Source organism: Neoarius graeffei, chromosome 25 (genome assembly GCF_027579695.1).
Source record: "Neoarius graeffei isolate fNeoGra1 chromosome 25, fNeoGra1.pri, whole genome shotgun sequence".
Taxonomy (NCBI): domain Eukaryota; kingdom Metazoa; phylum Chordata; class Actinopteri; order Siluriformes; family Ariidae; genus Neoarius; species Neoarius graeffei.
In genome coordinates this window covers 51,685,540-51,704,617 of record NC_083593.1, presented here as the reverse complement: position 1 = coordinate 51,704,617, position 19,078 = coordinate 51,685,540, and the positions used below count along the sequence as shown (strand labels likewise).

Sequence of the window (19,078 nt, the reverse complement as noted above, 5' to 3'; positions counted from 1 at the left end):
AAGCTTCAAGAAATTCGTTGAAAAATTGTGAGAGGAGTTGATGTCAGAAGGCGAGCACACCTTCATGAAATTGTCAAAGTACAAGGTTGTTAATCAAGAGCTGTAACTCTGGTAAAATGCAACCCAAATGAACAAAATTACAATATGCGTACTACCGACATACAACAAAGAATCCTGCCAAGTTTCATGAAATTCCTCCAAAAATTGTGAGAGGAGTTGATTTCAGAAGGCGAGCACACCTTCATGAAATTGTCAAAGTACAAGGTTGTTAATCAAGGGCTGTAACTCTGGTAAAATGCAACCCAATTGAACAAAATTACAATATGCGTACTACCGACATACAACAAAGAATCCTGCCAAGTTTCATGAAATTCCTCCACAAAAATTGTGAGAGGAGTTGATTTCAGAAGGTGAGCACCCTTCCCGGGACGGACGGACAGACGGATGGACGGACGGACAGATGGGAATCGCCACGACATAATCCCCCTTCGGGCCTTTCAGCCAGCGGGAGATAAAAAAAATAACAATAATAACACAGCTTCTTAGTATGTAATGGAGAAACCGGAAAGTTCTGATCTGAAGACTTTCCCAGTGAGGAAAAGATTTATTGTATAAATGCTAAATAAATGTCTCCTCACAGAAAACATCTCCATATCAATGACTAGACCTTTCTTTTCTTTTTGTTCAACATGTTTTCTGTTGATTTTTATGCTTAAATTATCAGGAGAATCTGCCACACAAGTCCCTGTGGATTAGTTATTAGTTCAATACAGCGCTGCCGTAATACAGAAAATTAATCAACACCTTCCGACCAATCAGAATCGAGAATTCAATAGGGATGTTGTATAAAACACTATAATGAACAACACAATTTCAGTCGCAATAAGAATTTCATTTGAAAAGCGCCCGTCAACTCGCCTGCGGTTTGAACAGTGAACCTATTACTCTGAGTGAGTGAGTGCCTTCAGCCTCATTGAAATTCATGGCGTCAGGAGTTTCTGCTTTCCTCCTGTCCTATCTGAGAGTTGCAGACACACCGGATGGAGTTGAGAGAGCTGAGACCCAGGAAAGAAAGATGAAGAGGGAGAACAGTGAAATGTGTGGTGCTGACGGAGAACGCCGAGTGGACCTTGAGGAGACAGACAGCTCAAGGAGGAAGTAGGGAGAGAAGTTTATCTGCGCAGATTATCAAGGAGGGGAGCGGCTTTGACAACACGCCCGTTTGAGTGGGAGTTATTTATCGAGCCGAAGGTGGAGGCGAAGGGGGAGCTGTTGAGCTGTTGAGTGGTTCCCATACCCAGACATGAGCCAATTGCTGAGAAACATGATGGCAGTGCATGAAAGATGGACTTGAAAATGAATAGTGAGGGATGAGTGCTGGCACAGGCTGCTGAGCCCAGATTGAAATTGTAATATATGTGAGTGTGTTTGCTGAAAATAGCAGGACGTTTTTCTCATACTGTAATGAAATGGACACAGTCACAAACACACTGCTGGGGAGAATTTTCCTAACGATCATAATACTGTAATACGCTCTCAGAAACAGGGGTACAGTAGGAGCCCATTTCGATCCCCCAAGGTCCAGTCTACACTAATGTATCCTCTAGTGCACATTATTGGACTTCAAGGTAACTATGTGCACCTTTTTAGTGTGAAAAAGGTACATATATGTTCCAAATCAATATATAAAATGGTACAAATAAGTATCTTAGAGGGCATTGATCCAGCGACAAGCCGTTGTACCCCTAAAAGTACGATAATTAAATAGTGTTGGTTATCACTGAGTGGTATATCAGATATACTCCATTCCGCTAGCATAATATTGAATGAGTTAAAGACGAGTAACTGAATGGAATATATTTGATACATTATGAAAAAAGCCAGCCAATATTATTATTATTATTCATACACATTCCTTTCGGGTGTTCAATGCGTCTTTCTCTTTCAAAATTCTCTCAAAATCTTCCGTATTTAACGAAGCAAACCTGGCAGCCATGTTTGTTTACAAATTGTCTCAGTCGCTCGCTAGCAAAGAAGTTTTATGTCTCCGCTGTGTGACGCCATGTTGTCTTGACAACCATGCAATATTGTAAACCATATTCAACGTTCATTCTCTATTGGGTAGAGTGATGTAATGCACGTAGGATAAGCAGTATGCTAACAGTATTGCATGCTATCAAACTAAATGAATGAAACCCGCTAGAAGGGAATAGAACACGTTTTTACTCCATCAAAAAAGTGTCCTGTATGTATAATAATTAAATAATATTGGTTATCATTGAGTGGTATATCAGATTATATTCCATTCCGCTAGCATGATATTGAATGAGTTAAAGACGAGTAACTGAATGGAATATATTTGATATATCATGAAAAAAAGCTAGCCATTATTATTATTATTATTATTATTCATACACATTCCTTTCGGGGGGCGGCACGGTGGTGTAGTGGTTAGCGCTATCACCTCACAGCAAGAAGGTCCGGGTTCGAGCCCCGTGGCCGGCGAGGACCTTTCTGTGTGGAGTTTGCATGTTCTCCCCGTGTCCGTGTGGGTTTCCTCCGGGTGCTCCGGTTTCCCCCACAGTCCAAAGACATGCAGGTTAGGTTAACTGGTGACTCTAAATTGAGCGTAGGTGTGAATGTGAGTGTGAATGGTTGTCTGTGTCTATGTGTCAGCCCTGTGATGACCTGGCGACTTGTCCAGGGTGTACCCCGCCTTTCGCCCGTAGTCAGCTGGGATAGGCTCCAGCTTGCCTGCGACCCTGTAGAACAGGATAAAGCGGCTAGAGATAATGAGATGAGATGAATGAGATTCCTTTCGGGTGTTCAATGCGTCTTTCTCTTTCAAAATTCTCTCAAAATCTTCCGTATTTAACAAAGCAAACCTGGCGGCCATGTTTGTTTACAAATTGTCCCAGTCGCTCGCTAGCGAAGAAGTTTTATGTCTCCACTGTGTGACGTCATGTTGTCTTGGCAACCATGCAATATCACAAACCATATTCAACGCTCATTCTCCATTGGGTAGAGTGATGTAATACACGTAGGATAAGCGATATGCTAACAATATTGCATGCTATCAAACTAAATGAATGAAACCCGCTAGAAGGGAATAGAACACGTTTTTACTCCATCAAAAAAGTGTCCTGTATGTATAATAATTAAATAATATTGGTTATCATTGAGTGGTATATCAGATATATTCCATTCCGCTAGCATGATATTGAATGAGTTAAAGACGAGTAACTGAATGGAATATATTTGATATATCATGAAAAAAAGCTAGCCATTATTATTATTATTATTATTATTCATACACATTCCTTTCGGGTGTTCAACGCGTCTTTCTCTTTCAAAATTCTTTCAAAATCTTCTGTTTTTAATGAAGCAAACCCGGCGGCCATGCTTGTTTACAAATTGTCCCAGTCGCTCGCTAGCAAAGAAGTTTTATGTCTCCGCTGTGTGACGTCATGTTGTCTTGACAACCATGCAATATCGCAAACCATATTCAATGCTCATTCTCCATTGGGTAGAGTGATGTAATGCATGTAGGATAAGCGATATGCTAACAATATTGCATGCTATCAAACCAAATGAATGAAACCCGCTAAAAGGGAATAGAGTAGTATATGTACGGTGCAGGCAGTGGATGTCATCAATCTACTGCGAACTGCAAATTCAGAATGAACTACTCCTAAAGCAGCTTACACTGCCGAAGAGCTCAGATTACCCGAATATTACAAAATTTAACGGTAATGCGAGGTGTCAGCATCTTATCGAGTCTTTATCAGAATATAAGAACTTTTAGCCAGTCTTTGCAAGTTCAAGGTCTTCTGCTTTAAACGATGTCAGTCTCAGCAAAATCTCAGCTGCTTCCAAGGTTCTTATTGAAAAGACAGCGCGAGAGACATTATGTGAAACATTATTACATTCCCTTCCCCAGATCCAACCTCGCAATTGTTTTTTAATCTTGTAAAACATGCAAGATGAAATTTGTTTCTTGACAGAATCTGCATTTCTTTTTAGGTGGTGGTTGTGTAATCTGATGATCTAGAATATAAGGTGATGGTGAAAGAAATTCTTGTCTTTAATAGATTATTAAAGGAGAAGGTTAATAATAATAATAATAATAATAATAACGCTGAGTGTGAGAAGAGTTTCCTGCGTTCTGCATTCCTCCACATGACTCCGCCCTCTCTGTTGATGCTGCATATGAGATTGCAGAATTAGATGTTTGAATTAGATTTTCTTGGGTATCTTTGAAATGGGGGCGGCACGGTGGTGTAGTGGTTAGCGCTGTCGCCTCACAGCAAGAAGGTCCTGGGTTCGAGCCCCGGGGCCGGCGAGGGCCTTTCTGTGCGGAGTTTGCATGTTCTCCCCGTGTCCGCGTGGGTTTCCTCCGGGTGCTCCGGTTTCCCCCACAGTCCAAAGACATGCAGGTTAGGTTAACTGGTGACTCTAAATTGACCGTAGGTGTGAATGTGAGTGTGAATGGTTGTCTGTGTCTATGTGTCAGCCCTGTGATGACCTGGCGACTTGTCCAGGGTGTACCCCGCCTTTCGCCCGTAGTCAGCTGGGATAGGCTCCAGCTTGCCTGCGACCCTGTAGAACAGGATAAAGCGGCTAGAGATAATGAGATGAGATGAATGAGATTCCTTTCGGGTGTTCAATGCGTCTTTCTCTTTCAAAATTCTCTCAAAATCTTCCGTATTTAACAAAGCAAACCTGGCGGCCATGTTTGTTTACAAATTGTCCCAGTCGCTCGCTAGCGAAGAAGTTTTATGTCTCCACTGTGTGACGTCATGTTGTCTTGGCAACCATGCAATATCACAAACCATATTCAACGCTCATTCTCCATTGGGTAGAGTGATGTAATACACGTAGGATAAGCGATATGCTAACAATATTGCATGCTATCAAACTAAATGAATGAAACCCGCTAGAAGGGAATAGAACACGTTTTTACTCCATCAAAAAAGTGTCCTGTATGTATAATAATTAAATAATATTGGTTATCATTGAGTGGTATATCAGATATATTCCATTCCGCTAGCATGATATTGAATGAGTTAAAGACGAGTAACTGAATGGAATATATTTGATATATCATGAAAAAAAGCTAGCCATTATTATTATTATTATTATTATTCATACACATTCCTTTCGGGTGTTCAACGCGTCTTTCTCTTTCAAAATTCTTTCAAAATCTTCTGTTTTTAATGAAGCAAACCCGGCGGCCATGCTTGTTTACAAATTGTCCCAGTCGCTCGCTAGCAAAGAAGTTTTATGTCTCCGCTGTGTGACGTCATGTTGTCTTGACAACCATGCAATATCGCAAACCATATTCAATGCTCATTCTCCATTGGGTAGAGTGATGTAATGCATGTAGGATAAGCGATATGCTAACAATATTGCATGCTATCAAACCAAATGAATGAAACCCGCTAAAAGGGAATAGAGTAGTATATGTACGGTGCAGGCAGTGGATGTCATCAATCTACTGCGAACTGCAAATTCAGAATGAACTACTCCTAAAGCAGCTTACACTGCCGAAGAGCTCAGATTACCCGAATATTACAAAATTTAACGGTAATGCGAGGTGTCAGCATCTTATCGAGTCTTTATCAGAATATAAGAACTTTTAGCCAGTCTTTGCAAGTTCAAGGTCTTCTGCTTTAAACGATGTCAGTCTCAGCAAAATCTCAGCTGCTTCCAAGGTTCTTATTGAAAAGACAGCGCGAGAGACATTATGTGAAACATTATTACATTCCCTTCCCCAGATCCAACCTCGCAATTGTTTTTTAATCTTGTAAAACATGCAAGATGAAATTTGTTTCTTGACAGAATCTGCATTTCTTTTTAGGTGGTGGTTGTGTAATCTGATGATCTAGAATATAAGGTGATGGTGAAAGAAATTCTTGTCTTTAATAGATTATTAAAGGAGAAGGTTAATAATAATAATAATAATAATAATAACGCTGAGTGTGAGAAGAGTTTCCTGCGTTCTGCATTCCTCCACATGACTCCGCCCTCTCTGTTGATGCTGCATATGAGATTGCAGAATTAGATGTTTGAATTAGATTTTCTTGGGTATCTTTGAAATGGGGGCGGCACGGTGGTGTAGTGGTTAGCGCTGTCGCCTCACAGCAAGAAGGTCCTGGGTTCGAGCCCCGGGGCCGGCGAGGGCCTTTCTGTGCGGAGTTTGCATGTTCTCCCCGTGTCCGCGTGGGTTTCCTCCGGGTGCTCCGGTTTCCCCCACAGTCCAAAGACATGCAGGTTAGGTTAACTGGTGACTCTAAATTGACCGTAGGTGTGAATGTGAGTGTGAATGGTTGTCTGTGTCTATGTGTCAGCCCTGTGATGACCTGGCGACTTGTCCAGGGTGTACCCCGCCTTTCGCCCGTAGTCAGCTGGGATAGGCTCCAGCTTGCCTGCGACCTTGTAGAAGGATAAAGCGGCTAGAGATGAGATCTTTGAAATGATATGTGTCACACCATGGGATTTTTGTACCAGATGCGCTGTTTACAGAATGCGTAGAAACGGCGTTGAAAAGCGCACAATATTTTACATTACATTACAGGCATTTAGCAGATGCTCTTATCCAGAGCGACATACGACGTACCCAGAGCAGCTTGGGGAGCAGTTAGGGTTTAGGTGCCTTGCTCAAGAGCACTTCAGCCATTCCTGCTAGTCCAGGGACTTGAATCGACAACCTTTTGGTCCCAAAGCTGCTTCTCTAACCAGTAGGCCAACATACGCTAGGCAACTAAATATAGGAAGTAGCAAAAAAACAACAACAACCCACCAACAACAAACTTTTCCAATCCTGGAATATTTTGCGCCGTCGTTTGCAATCTTTATCATTTACACTACGTTCAGACTGCAACCTGAAACGACCCATATCCGATTTGTTGTGAAATCCGATTTTTTTGTTAGGCCGTTCACATTACCAATTATATGAGACTTGTATGCGATCTCCAATATGAACGGAAAACGACCCAAAAGTGTCCCGCATGCGCAAATTGACACGTAATAAGCACATCTACATAATACGTAAACAAAAAAAAAGCGCACTCTTCAAGTTTGCAAGTAGCCTAAAGCATGGAGATGAGGCAAGACCTGGCGATGTGGTTTTTGTGGCGGCGGCGGAACTCACACAATAATCTGATTAATGTGGGCAGCAGACTAATGAGACCGAAGGTGTCAAATTACTGGAAATTTCCAGAACAATCTTATAATCTTGTAATACAGGATGATTTAACATCCAGGTCCCTACCAAATCCACCATTAGCTTGATCAATTCTATAAAAGTCTACTTAAATTCTGAAAACTGTACAAATGTTGTTGTTTTCCACCAAAGAGGCGGGATTAGCCAACGCAGAATAGTGACGTTTGTCTCTTGTTGATGACGTGTAGGTCGCATGAATGCGACCTGTCCGGTCAGACTGCAGTCGCATGTGAAAATAACGGATATGCATCGGAATTAGGACCACATATCCAAGCGGCCTGGGTCGCATGTGAAAAAATCGGATCTGTGTCGTTCAAATTGTCAATAACAAATCGGATACAGGTCGCATATGGGCAAAAAAATCGGATATGGGTCGTTTCAGGGTGCAGTCTGAACGTAGTCTTAGGGGTAACGGCAAAGACAGTTAATTTCCCTGACATCTCGAATTTCATATTTACCTGATCAGTATCCTGGATTCCAACATTCATGCACCAGTGATTTTTTTTCCAAAATGGCTGCTCAACATACTGGTCCTTCCTCATGTAGCTGCACTGCCCTCTATTGTCAAAGCCCTGAGTTACAGCACGATTTTACCATTTGGGTAACGGTAAAGACATCAAGAAAGTACACATTCTTGCACATATATTTTAGGCTATACAACAAAAACCGTTGAAGCGAAGATCATGATATTTTCCACAATAAAAAGTGAAGGTACAGAGGTAATATTTTAGAAAGAAAAGTGAATAAAATTAAAAACAAAGGAATTATTTTCATTCATATTTCGCTAATCCTCATTTAGACACATGACAGTAATGACATTTTGATATATTTAGGCTTAATAAAATTTTTGCAAATGCAGACAAGTTGTCTCAATTATTTTTTTTTCCTGCTCTGTTAAATTATTTCTTAAAGTAAATGTATAATAGAGGGCCAGGATTAATGGTTTTAGAGGGAAAAAATGTTTAAAGCTGAATTTGTCAAATTTTCTGAGAATGGCCCATTACTGTTCCTAACACTCAGTGATGAACCAAAAGTCCAGAGGGTGGAGTTGGACCTGATCCAGCTCCTCCTACCTGGGTGGAGTTGAACCAGGGGGTTGAAACAACTGTGTTTTAGGCTGGATAAGTGTGTTTGTTGTTGCATCATCTCATGGATTAGGGGTTAGGGATTAGTCTTATGGGATGCATTGGATCAAGTCTAGCTCCACCCCCTGGAATTTTGGTTCTGCTATCTTAATTATTAGGCAGCATGTAAATATGAAGAAGAATCATTTGAAACACAGTGAATTATTTGAAAAACTGTTTTAATTTTTTTCCTGCACCACCTCAGCTGTTTATGGTGGACAACGCAGCGGACGACTGGAGGATAGCCATGACGTACGAGCGCATCTTCTTCATCTGCCTGGAAATCCTGGTGTGCGCCATTCACCCCATCCCAGGCAAATACACCTTCACGTGGACAGCACGCCTGGCCTTCTACTACACGTCGTCCAAGGCGGACGCCGACGTGGACATTATCCTGTCCATCCCCATGTTCCTGCGCCTCTATCTGATCGCCCGCGTCATGCTGCTGCACAGCAAGCTCTTCACAGACGCATCGTCACGCAGCATCGGCGCCCTCAACAAGATCAACTTCAACACACGCTTTGTCATGAAGACCCTTATGACTATCTGCCCTGGCACCGTGCTGCTCGTCTTCACCATTTCCCTGTGGATCATCGCCGCCTGGACTGTCAGGGCGTGCGAAAGGTGTAGCAGCACACACACACGCATACACGTACACTGTTTCACCTGGGCTTACACTCCAACACATATGGTTACCAATCGTATTTGTCATTGCATCCTGCACTGTAGCAGAGTGGCATTAAAATTCTGTTTACGTCCCATGCAGGGCTAATTAAAACAGTATTGATTGGGCCTACAGCGATGACACGTCTGCTGTTGGAAAACAGTAACATGTTCTCTTGTCAGTGATTTTTATTTTTTTTATCAGCAGATTAGGGACTGCAGTCTAATTTAGCCATTCATTGGCTCCCTCAGGGATGCTGTCACACAAAGAGGAATCTGTTATAGTGCTATATACCATATACAGTGTCTTGTAAAAGTATTCATCCCCCTTGGTGTTTGTCCTGTTTTGTCGCATTACAAGCTGGAATTAAAATGGATTTTTGGAGGGTTAGCACCATTTGATTTACACAACATGCCTACCACTTTAAAGGTGAAAATTGTTTTGGCTTGGTTTTTTCATTGTGACACAAACAATAATTAACATGAAAAAAGAAAAACAGAAATCTGGAGTGTGCATAGATATTCACGCCCTTTCATATGAAACCCCCTAAATAAGAGCTGCTCCAACCGATTCACTTCATAAGTCACATAAAGAGTTGATTAAGATCCACCTGTGTGCAAAGTGTCACATGATCTGTCACATGATGTCTGTATAAATCACCCTGTTCTGGAAGGACCCTGACTCTGCAACACGACTGAGCAAGCAACATGAAAACTAAGGAGCCTCCAGACAGGTCAGAGACAAAGTTGTGGAGAAGTATAGATCAGGGCTGGGTTATAAAAAATATCCCAAACTTTGAATATCCCACAGAGCACCATTAAATCCGTTATAGCAAAATGGAAAGAATATGGCACCACTACTAACCTGACAAGAGAAGGCCCCGCCCATCAAAACTCACAGACCGGGCAAGGAGGGCATTAATCAGAGACGCAACAAAGACACCAACGATAACACTGAAGGGGCTGCAAAGATCCACAGCGGAGATGGGAGTATCTGTCCATAGGACCACTTTAAGCCGTACACTCCACAGAGTGGGCGGAGCTTTATGGAAGAGTGGCCAGAAAAAAGTTATTGCTTAAGAAAACATGTTTGGAGTTTGCCCAACAGCATGTGGCAGACTCCCCAAACACATGGAAGGAAACATATTCTCTGGTTAGATGAGACTAAATTTGATCCTTTTGGCCATCATGGGAAATGCCATGTGTGGCGCAAACCCAACACTCTGAGAACACCATTCCTACAGTGAAGCATGGTGGTGGCAGCATCATGCTGTGGGGATGTTTTTCATCTGCAGGGACAGGAAAGTTGGTCAGGACTGAAGGAAAGATGGATGGCACTAAATACAGGACAATTCTGGAGGAAAACCTGTTTGAGTCGGCCAGAGGTTTGAGACTGGGACGAAGGTTCATGTTCCAGCAGGACAACATACTGCTAAAGCAACACTGGAGTGGTTTAAAGGGAAACATTTAAATGTCTTGGAATGGCCTAATCAAAGCCCAGACCTCAATCCAATTGAGAATCTGTGGCATAACTTGAATATTGCTGTACACCAACGCAACCCATCTAACTTGAAGGAGTCGGAACAGTTTTGCCTTGAGGAATGGCAAAAATCCCAATGGCTAGATGTGCTAAGCTAATAGAGACAAACCCCAAGAAACTTGCAGCTGTAATTGCAGCAAAATGTATTGACTTTGAGGGGGTGAATACATATGCACACTCTAGATTTCTGTTTTTTTTATCTTAATTATTGTTTGTGTTACAGTAAAACAACAATTTGCACCTTTAAAGTGTTGTGTAAATCAAATGGTGCTAACCCTCCAAAAATCCATTTTAATTCCAGCTTGTAATGCGACAAAACAGGGCAAACACCAAGGGGGATGAATACTTTTGCAAGACACTGTATTGTATCAATGCACGGCTTCTTGGTTTCACTCCTGAGAATTCCTGCACTGCGGATATAGTTTTCCTACACCTGAGTCATTTAACGAAGGGTTTGATAATTACCCGATTAAGATAATTAGGATTCCGGTTGAGGTGCCGGAGAGAAAATGTCACACTTTTGGAAGTGTGAGTCACAGCACTGTGCAGTATTCCTGAATATTCTGTCTGCTTGGGAAAAATACGATGTACATTACGCTGTTTCTAGTTTATTAGGTATACTGATGGATAGGAAGTAATAAAACAGGCACCTTGAAACATTCACTGGGATGGTGGAAAGGGATTTACTTTTCATAGCAGTTCGCTTTGCTATTTCCCATGCTATCAAGAAAACGTGATTCTTATTTGATTAATATTTCAAGCAGTGGCCTGTTTTTGCTCTGTGATCACTGTGTTTCCTCTAAAAGCACATCCAAGCACGCAGAACTGCCCATGTTTTTGCTCCACCCCAAATAAGAAGATACTGAGAGAGACATGCTTTAGTGAGCACGGATGCTGCTTTAGCTCCCAGACTAGCCTTGCTATCCATTTACCTGGCATTTTAATTACAGGATAGCTACAGCATAGCCAAGTGTCAGCTGGTGTCTCGACAACATTTCACCGGAGCTGTGTGTCTCGCGCACTCTGAGTATGGAGTGACAAAAATTTTGCATTTCCTTGTGTTTTTGTTAAGACATTATATCACTGGAACATAATAATTCCCTTATCGGCTTGTTTGTTTTTATAAACAACATTCTATGTAATTATAAATCATTCAGCCTTTTTTTTTATTTTATGCAAATTTGATTATCTGGTCACATGACAAATCCAGATGATTGGCTCCTGTAAAGTCATCGGAGAAGTGCCGTAGCACAGGTTAATTGAGTCCCTCAATTCTCTACGCTAATCAATTCACAGTTCTTACATGTAGGCATGGAACGTACGATGATGCAGCACAATGCAAATGTATGATGATGCGAATTGATGCAATAAAAAATGAATTGCCATTATTACTGTATCAGGCAGCGTAATCTCTTAGTTTTGTGTAGCTGTAATCGCATTATTTAGACAGCAGAGGGCGATGTTTAAAGACAGCGTACAATAGTGGGATAACAGAATACAATAACAATAGCCGGATACAATAACATATAACTATTCTGTCCACATTCACTGGATATGAGCAATCGAGCGCTCTGATTGGCTACTCTACTACTAGGATATCAGCTCATATACCATGAATAGAGAAAAAAAAAACGGCGGCGCATGTTGCTGAACCAACCGAGGATGAAATAAAAACTACTCGAAAACAAAACCCCAAAAAACACAAAAACAGCAACAAAATGTGGTATAAAAGTATTTGATGGTAAGAACGTTTTTTGTTGTTGTTCAAGAATTATTATCGCATTTTCCACAAATTGCTCCTGTCATTTCGCTGGTTTGTTTACATTCTAAGCGGAAATGATTTTGTCGGATGTTTTGTATAAAGTTTTTATGAATGGAATTTGCAAAAAATAAAAATGCTCTGTTTCTCAAAATCCAGTGAATGTGGATAGAATAAAACAGTTATTCCATTCGATTTTGTCATATTCGGTGCTACGTGCCTCATCAGCTGTCAGCACATGTACGACTCAATTTCATAGAATAACTGTTAAAAAGCAGGAATATACACGACTTCACCCTAGACAGAAGTAACACAGCTCTACTTTAAGAAAATGCACAAAAAACAGATTTAACATGGGAAAGAGGTGCTGTGTGATTGACTGTACAAATAGATTTATCAAGAAATCGCACCTCTCATTTTACAGACTGCTAAAAACGAAAGAAAAGAAAATAGAAGAAAAGGAGGTCGTTGTTTTCTGTTGAAGATTACGACAGCTTTCACAAATGTTCATAAACGGCTATTAAGAAAAGGCCTATTTGTTGTTAACGTTTTTCATTTTTGAAAAAGGAATACTTTGGTTGAAATTAGGGAGGCACGGTGGTGTAGTGGTTAGCACTGTTGCCTCACAGCAAGAAGGTCTGGGTTCGAGCCCAGCGGCCGCCGAGGGCCTTTGTGTGTGGAGTTTGCATGTTCTCCCCGTGTCCGCGTGGGTTTCCTCCGGGTGCTCCGGTTTCCCCCACAGTCCAAAGACATGCAGGTTAGGTTAACTGGTGACTCTAAATTGACCGTAGATGTGAGTGTGAATGGTTGTCTGTGTCTATGTGTCAGCCCTGTGATGACCTGGCGACTTGTCCAGGGTGTACCCCGCCTTTCGCCCGTAGTCAGCTGGGATAGGATCCAGCTTGCCTGCGACCCTGTGGGACAGGACAAGCAGCTACAGATGATGGATGGATGGTTGAAATTATGCTTTATATTGGGTAAATACTTATTGCTGGTTATTAAGCAAATGAAAGAAGGCTTTTGTTTTTTTTATTTAACAAAATGAATATTTAAAGCTAGACGGCCTTTCGATTTCATAAAATCGGTGAAATTTAGTTCCCTCTGAAATGTGGTCATTGTGATATATGTGTAATATCTAAAAAAATCAGGCCATCCTGTGGCTGGGAAGTTATTTAATTTAAGGGGATTAAAGCAAATAATGTGCATGAAATTGCTCGCTTCATGCAGTCAGGCAGACAGAGGAAGTCCGTATGTACATGCGCAGGTTTACCTTCTTCTTTTGGGTTTTACAGCAGCTGGCATCCACAGTGCTGCATTACTGCCATCTACAGGTTTCCCTTTGAGCGTGCACTGACAGTTCCATCATTCTGTCGCTAAACGAACAGCTGATCACACCGAGGTGCTCGCTGACCGTCGATATTTATTAGTTTGGTCCTGCGTTTCCTTTCCTTCGTATATAACATAACATCTTTTCTTCTCGCTTTTCGTTACTGTAGTCGGTCTTTCACGTTTCATTCGCACACTCACGTCCTCCATTTTTCTCTCCTGTTTCAAATTTGTATCCCACAATGCCTTGTGCGAATGGGGAAAGCCCACCACGTCATGCATGACATAGTATCTTGTATTGGGTCATGGTGAAGCAGGAAAAAATAGCGGAGAATTTAGGACCATGCAGCCCTTAATTCATTAATTGTTCTGTTAAAAAAACTAATAAAATTGGAAGTCTGTGATTCGAATTCAGTAGCTTTCGGTCCACTAAACAAAAATAATTGGGTGTCAGGAAAATTCTTTTTATGACCTACACTTGAAAAATCTGAAAGTCAGTATAGCTTTAAGTTGATAAAGAATAGGAAAATAAATGTTGCATTTTTTTCTTTTTCAACCTTCAAATCTGATTTAAAGACTTTTCCATGAATACCTCTCTTCCTCCTCCTCTGTTTAGTCTAACAATTTTTTTTCTCTTGTTAAGCGACCTTGGCTCTGTGATAGGCGCTATATAAATTTAACTCATTATTATTATTATTATTATGTAATAAAATGTTCTTTTTTTCCAAAAAATATGATGGAAATATCAAATAATGAACCGAGAATTGAATCATGAATGCAATGAGCAATGATGATCAGACATCGACGTCACAGAAGTGATTTACAGAAGGGTCCTCAAAAAATATATATAAATTAAAAAGTATAAAAGTAATACAAAATAAACAAGTGTTGTCAGGCAAAACAAACCTCGCCTGGTAGCACTTATGATGAATATGAAGGAAGATATCGCGAAAAAAAACGATTTTGACCTTTTTGGTGACCTTGACCTTGATTTTGACCTTGTGTGTGAATATATTTGGCCAATAAACATGGTTCTGATTCTGATTCTCATTCGCACACCGTACTGCTCTCAGCCAATCAGAACACAACGTACTGCTCTCAGCCAGTCAGAACACATCTGAATGAATATGAAGGAAGATATCAGGAAAAAACCATTTTGACCTTTTTGGTGACCTTGACCGGATGACCCTCAAAATGTTGGAAGTTCTATTTGAGACCAATGCCCATCTATCCTGAAAGTTTCATGAAGATTGGTCCAGCTGTTTTCCCGTAATATCATTAACAAAACAAACAAAAAAAACCAAACAAACCTCACCAAAAACAATACCTCGCCCCCTGGTGGACTCCGTCCCAGGCGAGGTAAATATAAAAAACACGTAAGATAGTAGAGTGGTTTACATCAACCCATGAAATAAAGTATATTTATGAATAAAAGTGAAGAACACAGGTCTGACCAATCAAGTCAGTGGATTAAAGCGCTGAAGAAAAAATAAATTGAGCGAACGAATTGAGCGAATCGTTATACACTACCGTTCAAAGGTTTGGGGTCACCCAGACAATTTTGTGTTTTCCATGAAAAGTCACACTTTTATTTACCACCATAAGTTGTAAAATGAATAGAAAATATAGTCAAGACATTTTTCTGGCCATTTTGAGCATTTAATCGACCCCACAAATGGGATGCTCCAGAAACTCAATCTGCTCAAAGGAAGGTCAGTTTTATAGCTTCTCTAAAGAGCTCAACTGTTTTCAGCTGTGCTAACATGATTGTACAAGGGTTTTCTAATCATCCATTAGCCTTCTGAGGCAATGAGCAAACACATTGTACCATTAGAACACTGGAGTGAGAGTTGCTGGAAATGGGCCTCTATACACCTATGGAGATATTGCACCAAAAACCAGACATTTGCAGCTAGAATAGTCATTTACCACATTAGCAATGTATAGAGTGGATTTCTGATTAGTTTAAAGTGATCTTCATTGAAAAGAACAGTGCTTTTCTTTCAAAAATAAGGACATTTCAAAGTGACCCCAAACTTTTGAATGGTAGTGTATGCCTACTTACGTGTGTTTGGTCTCCATTCAAAAACAGAAGGAAAACTTAAAATTGTGCTAATGTTTAAATACGTGTGTGTAAGTGTACACAGAGAGAGAGAGAGAGAGAGAGAGAGAGAAAATTGGAGCAATAACACTAATGACTCGGCACTTATTAAACACAAGGTTAGTCACAGCACTTATAAGTTGAAAGAAAATGCATCTTATAGACCCCTTCGCATGTTTGTAAAGAAACTGACCGTTGCCAGGATGCGCGCGCAGCCTGGACTTAGAAACAATGGCGCTGCCCATAGACCGGCATTATGAGCTGCCAGATTATGCAAAACAATTGTTGTTACAAGATCGAGAATGCTACATAAATAAGTTAACTCTAACAAGTGGACATCGCCTACCGGATCCGTATTTAATTAAAGAGTGGACGGACGATGTTAGTAAGTTTTCCTCTGATACCTGAAGGCAGTCATACTATTTACAAAAAATGTTAAACTCAAAAAAAAAAAAAAAACTATTTACAAAAGTAGCCGGCGGCACGGTGGTGTAGTGGTTAGCGCTGTCGCCTCACAGCAAGAAGGTCCGGGTTCGAGCCCCGTGGCCGGCGAGGGCCTTTCTGTGCGGAGTTTGCATGTTCTCCCCGTGTCCGTGTGGGTTTCCTCCGGGTGCTCCGGTTTCCCCCACAGTCCAAAGACATGCAGGTTAGGTTAACTGGTGACTCTAAATTGACCGTAGGTGTGAATGTGAGTGTGAATGGTTGTCTGTGTCTTTTGCCGCTTTTCCACTACCAACGTGGCCGAGTTGGGCTGAGCCGTGCCGTGCTGAGTTGGGCTGAGTCGAGCTGAGTGGGGCTGTTGGAGTTGCATTTCGACTACAACCGCGCTGAACTGTGCTGGCTGGAAGTGGGTGGACACATTGGGTGGAGTTAGCGAAAGTGGGTGGACGTCACGTGATGTCGTTAGGCGGCGCAAACAGTGACATCAGTGATCTTTTAAGCGGTAGTCTCACAACCCGGATAGTAAACAATAAACATGGAGTCGTTAGTGTTGCTGGTTTTGGTGCTGTGGCTTGTTGTCACCGACAACGCCAACAGATACTGGCAAGAGCGTATAGATGAGGCGAGGCGCATAAGGCTTCAGAAATTCTCGTAATTCGTAATTCTTCTTCTTCCAGGTTTACGGTGTTTACAGATCCCAGCGTGCTCGCGGGGCGTGTGTGGGCATGTGAGGACACTCCTCCTCACCAATCAGTGCACAGGGGAGTGTCTCCTCACGCCCCTAGCCCAACTCGGCTCGGTTTGGCTCGCTTCAGCCCTACTCCAAAACCGTGCGAGTTTTGGGTGCTAAGCAGGGCTGAAGCGAGCTGAGTCGTGCTGCTCTGAGGTAGTCGAAACGCGAGCCGTGTCGGGCTGAAGTGAGCTGAATCGAGCTGAAGTGAGCTGAAAAAGGGTAGTGGAAAAGGGCCATATGTGTCAGCACTGTGATGACCTGGAGACTTGTCCAGGGTGTACCCCGCTTTTCGCCCGTAGTCAGTTGGGATAGGCTCCAGCTTGCCTGCGACCCTGTAGAACAGGATAAAGCGGCTAGAGATAATGAGATGAGATGAGACAAAAGTAGCCTGCCATCAACATTCTGGTTACAGCGAGACTACAACTTGATTAACAATGGGACATTCATATTCATTTTGTTTTAATCAAATTATGCCAGTGATGTGATGGCAATGTGGCTTTAGCTACAACAGCAAATACCAACACTAAACAGCAATTTGCAGGAGGTAATGGCATGAAAGGAATGATAGTGTAAAGAGTGCAGCTAAGAGAAATCAGAGCTGTGTAAAAAGCGAGAGGCAGAGAGCAGAAATGAAACTGAACAGGGCGGGAGCTAGGTTAGAGCAGTCAACGTAAGTTGGCATTTAGAGTGAGGGCACACAATTTTACCTTTCCATCCTTGCTTTAAAATTGTGATTTTCGGCATACGCAAATAATGATGGCACAAAATCTGGACTGCTTGAGTCAAGCGAGACCTCTCCTACAAACAAAATTGCATGCAAAGCTAAGTTAACATGCTAACAATATTCATTACATTGTGTAACTATGACCCAGCTAATCAGACAAACGTTACCAAAGTATTTTGCTACATCAATAAACAAAGACTAGAAAGAATAAAAAAGAAAGATTTAATAAATAGCCTGATCTTACCTGTGATGAAGTGGGCGCTGCAAACCCGCGCATAGCGCTTTCATCCCAGTCTACACGTTTGATGGCTTGTAGCCATAGACGTCGGCGATTTTTTTGGAATGGGTGAGATCCTGCTGGAATTCTGTATATTTTAACCCCATCACTGCTACGATTCTGACACCCGACAACACAACAACTAGGCATTTCTTCCAAATATTTCTTCTCGTCTCTACCGTCGCTGAGTCTTTTTTGGGTCCAGGCTGCGCGCGCAATTTCCTCTTACGTATGAATGACGTTTACTGCGAAGGGGTCTATAGTCTTGAGAATATGTTAAGCCTTTGTTAATACTTTGACGTCGCCCTGAACTCACAAACTCCTTTCACCGTCTGTTCCTTTTGATACAGATCCCATTTTTCCATGATTTCTGTATAAAACTGGAACATTATACACACTCCCAGTTTCTGATGTCACTAAACACGCTGTAGCTTTTGATCAGTCATGTTTAATAAATAAATTATTACAGGATTATGATGTAGGACCTGTGAAATTTTAGCCAAGCGATCTACAACCTATAGCTAAATTACATAGCAAATGCAAGTTATTTGACTCGCATGGTGCAACACAGTGAGCAGATTTTTAATCATTTAAAGGTCCCATGGCATGACATTTTCACTTTCTGAGGTTTTTTAACGTTAAAATGAGTTCCTCTGACCTTCTTAAGTCACCCCAGTGGCTAGAAATGTCATAATGTGTAAACCAAACTATGCCCACCCTTTGTCAACATTTGAGAATGGCGCGTCAAAATGGCGCATTGATAGGCTCTTCCATTTACTACGTCAGCAAGGGAGATGATCTCCACGCCTCCCCTCTGGATTCCCACCCACTGTATGGATTGCCCGCCCAGCTCAAAAGTTGCCACCATAGATACGTCACTTCAATTTTGTAGTGAGGAGACCATAGAGGACACAACAACATGGCACCACCTAAGCGAGCGAAACATGGAAATTGCGCTGTACATGGATGTGACAACACAGAAAGGAGTCTGTTTTTACTGCCGACGGGAGAGCCCCTGAAGACGCAGTGGCTTAATTTTATTTACTCCAATAATACGCCGTCGAGTCTACCTAAGACGGTGTATGTTTGTCGGAAGCATTTTCCTGATGAATGTTTCCACAACTTGGGACAGTACAGGGCAGGTTTTGCACATCAACTGTCACTG

At 41.7% G+C, this 19,078-nt stretch overlaps 1 protein-coding gene across 1 annotated transcript in view; it reads left to right on the top strand.

The window, feature by feature from the left end:
- kcnn2 (potassium calcium-activated channel subfamily N member 2) overlaps positions 1–19,078 on the top strand; it is a 97,668-nt gene that overhangs the window by 31,259 nt on the left and 47,331 nt on the right. Inside the window, exon 3 of the mRNA XM_060909283.1 lies at positions 8,555–8,973. Coding sequence (XP_060765266.1) covers positions 8,555–8,973 — 419 coding nt within the window. The remainder of the gene's footprint in view (positions 1–8,554; positions 8,974–19,078) is intronic.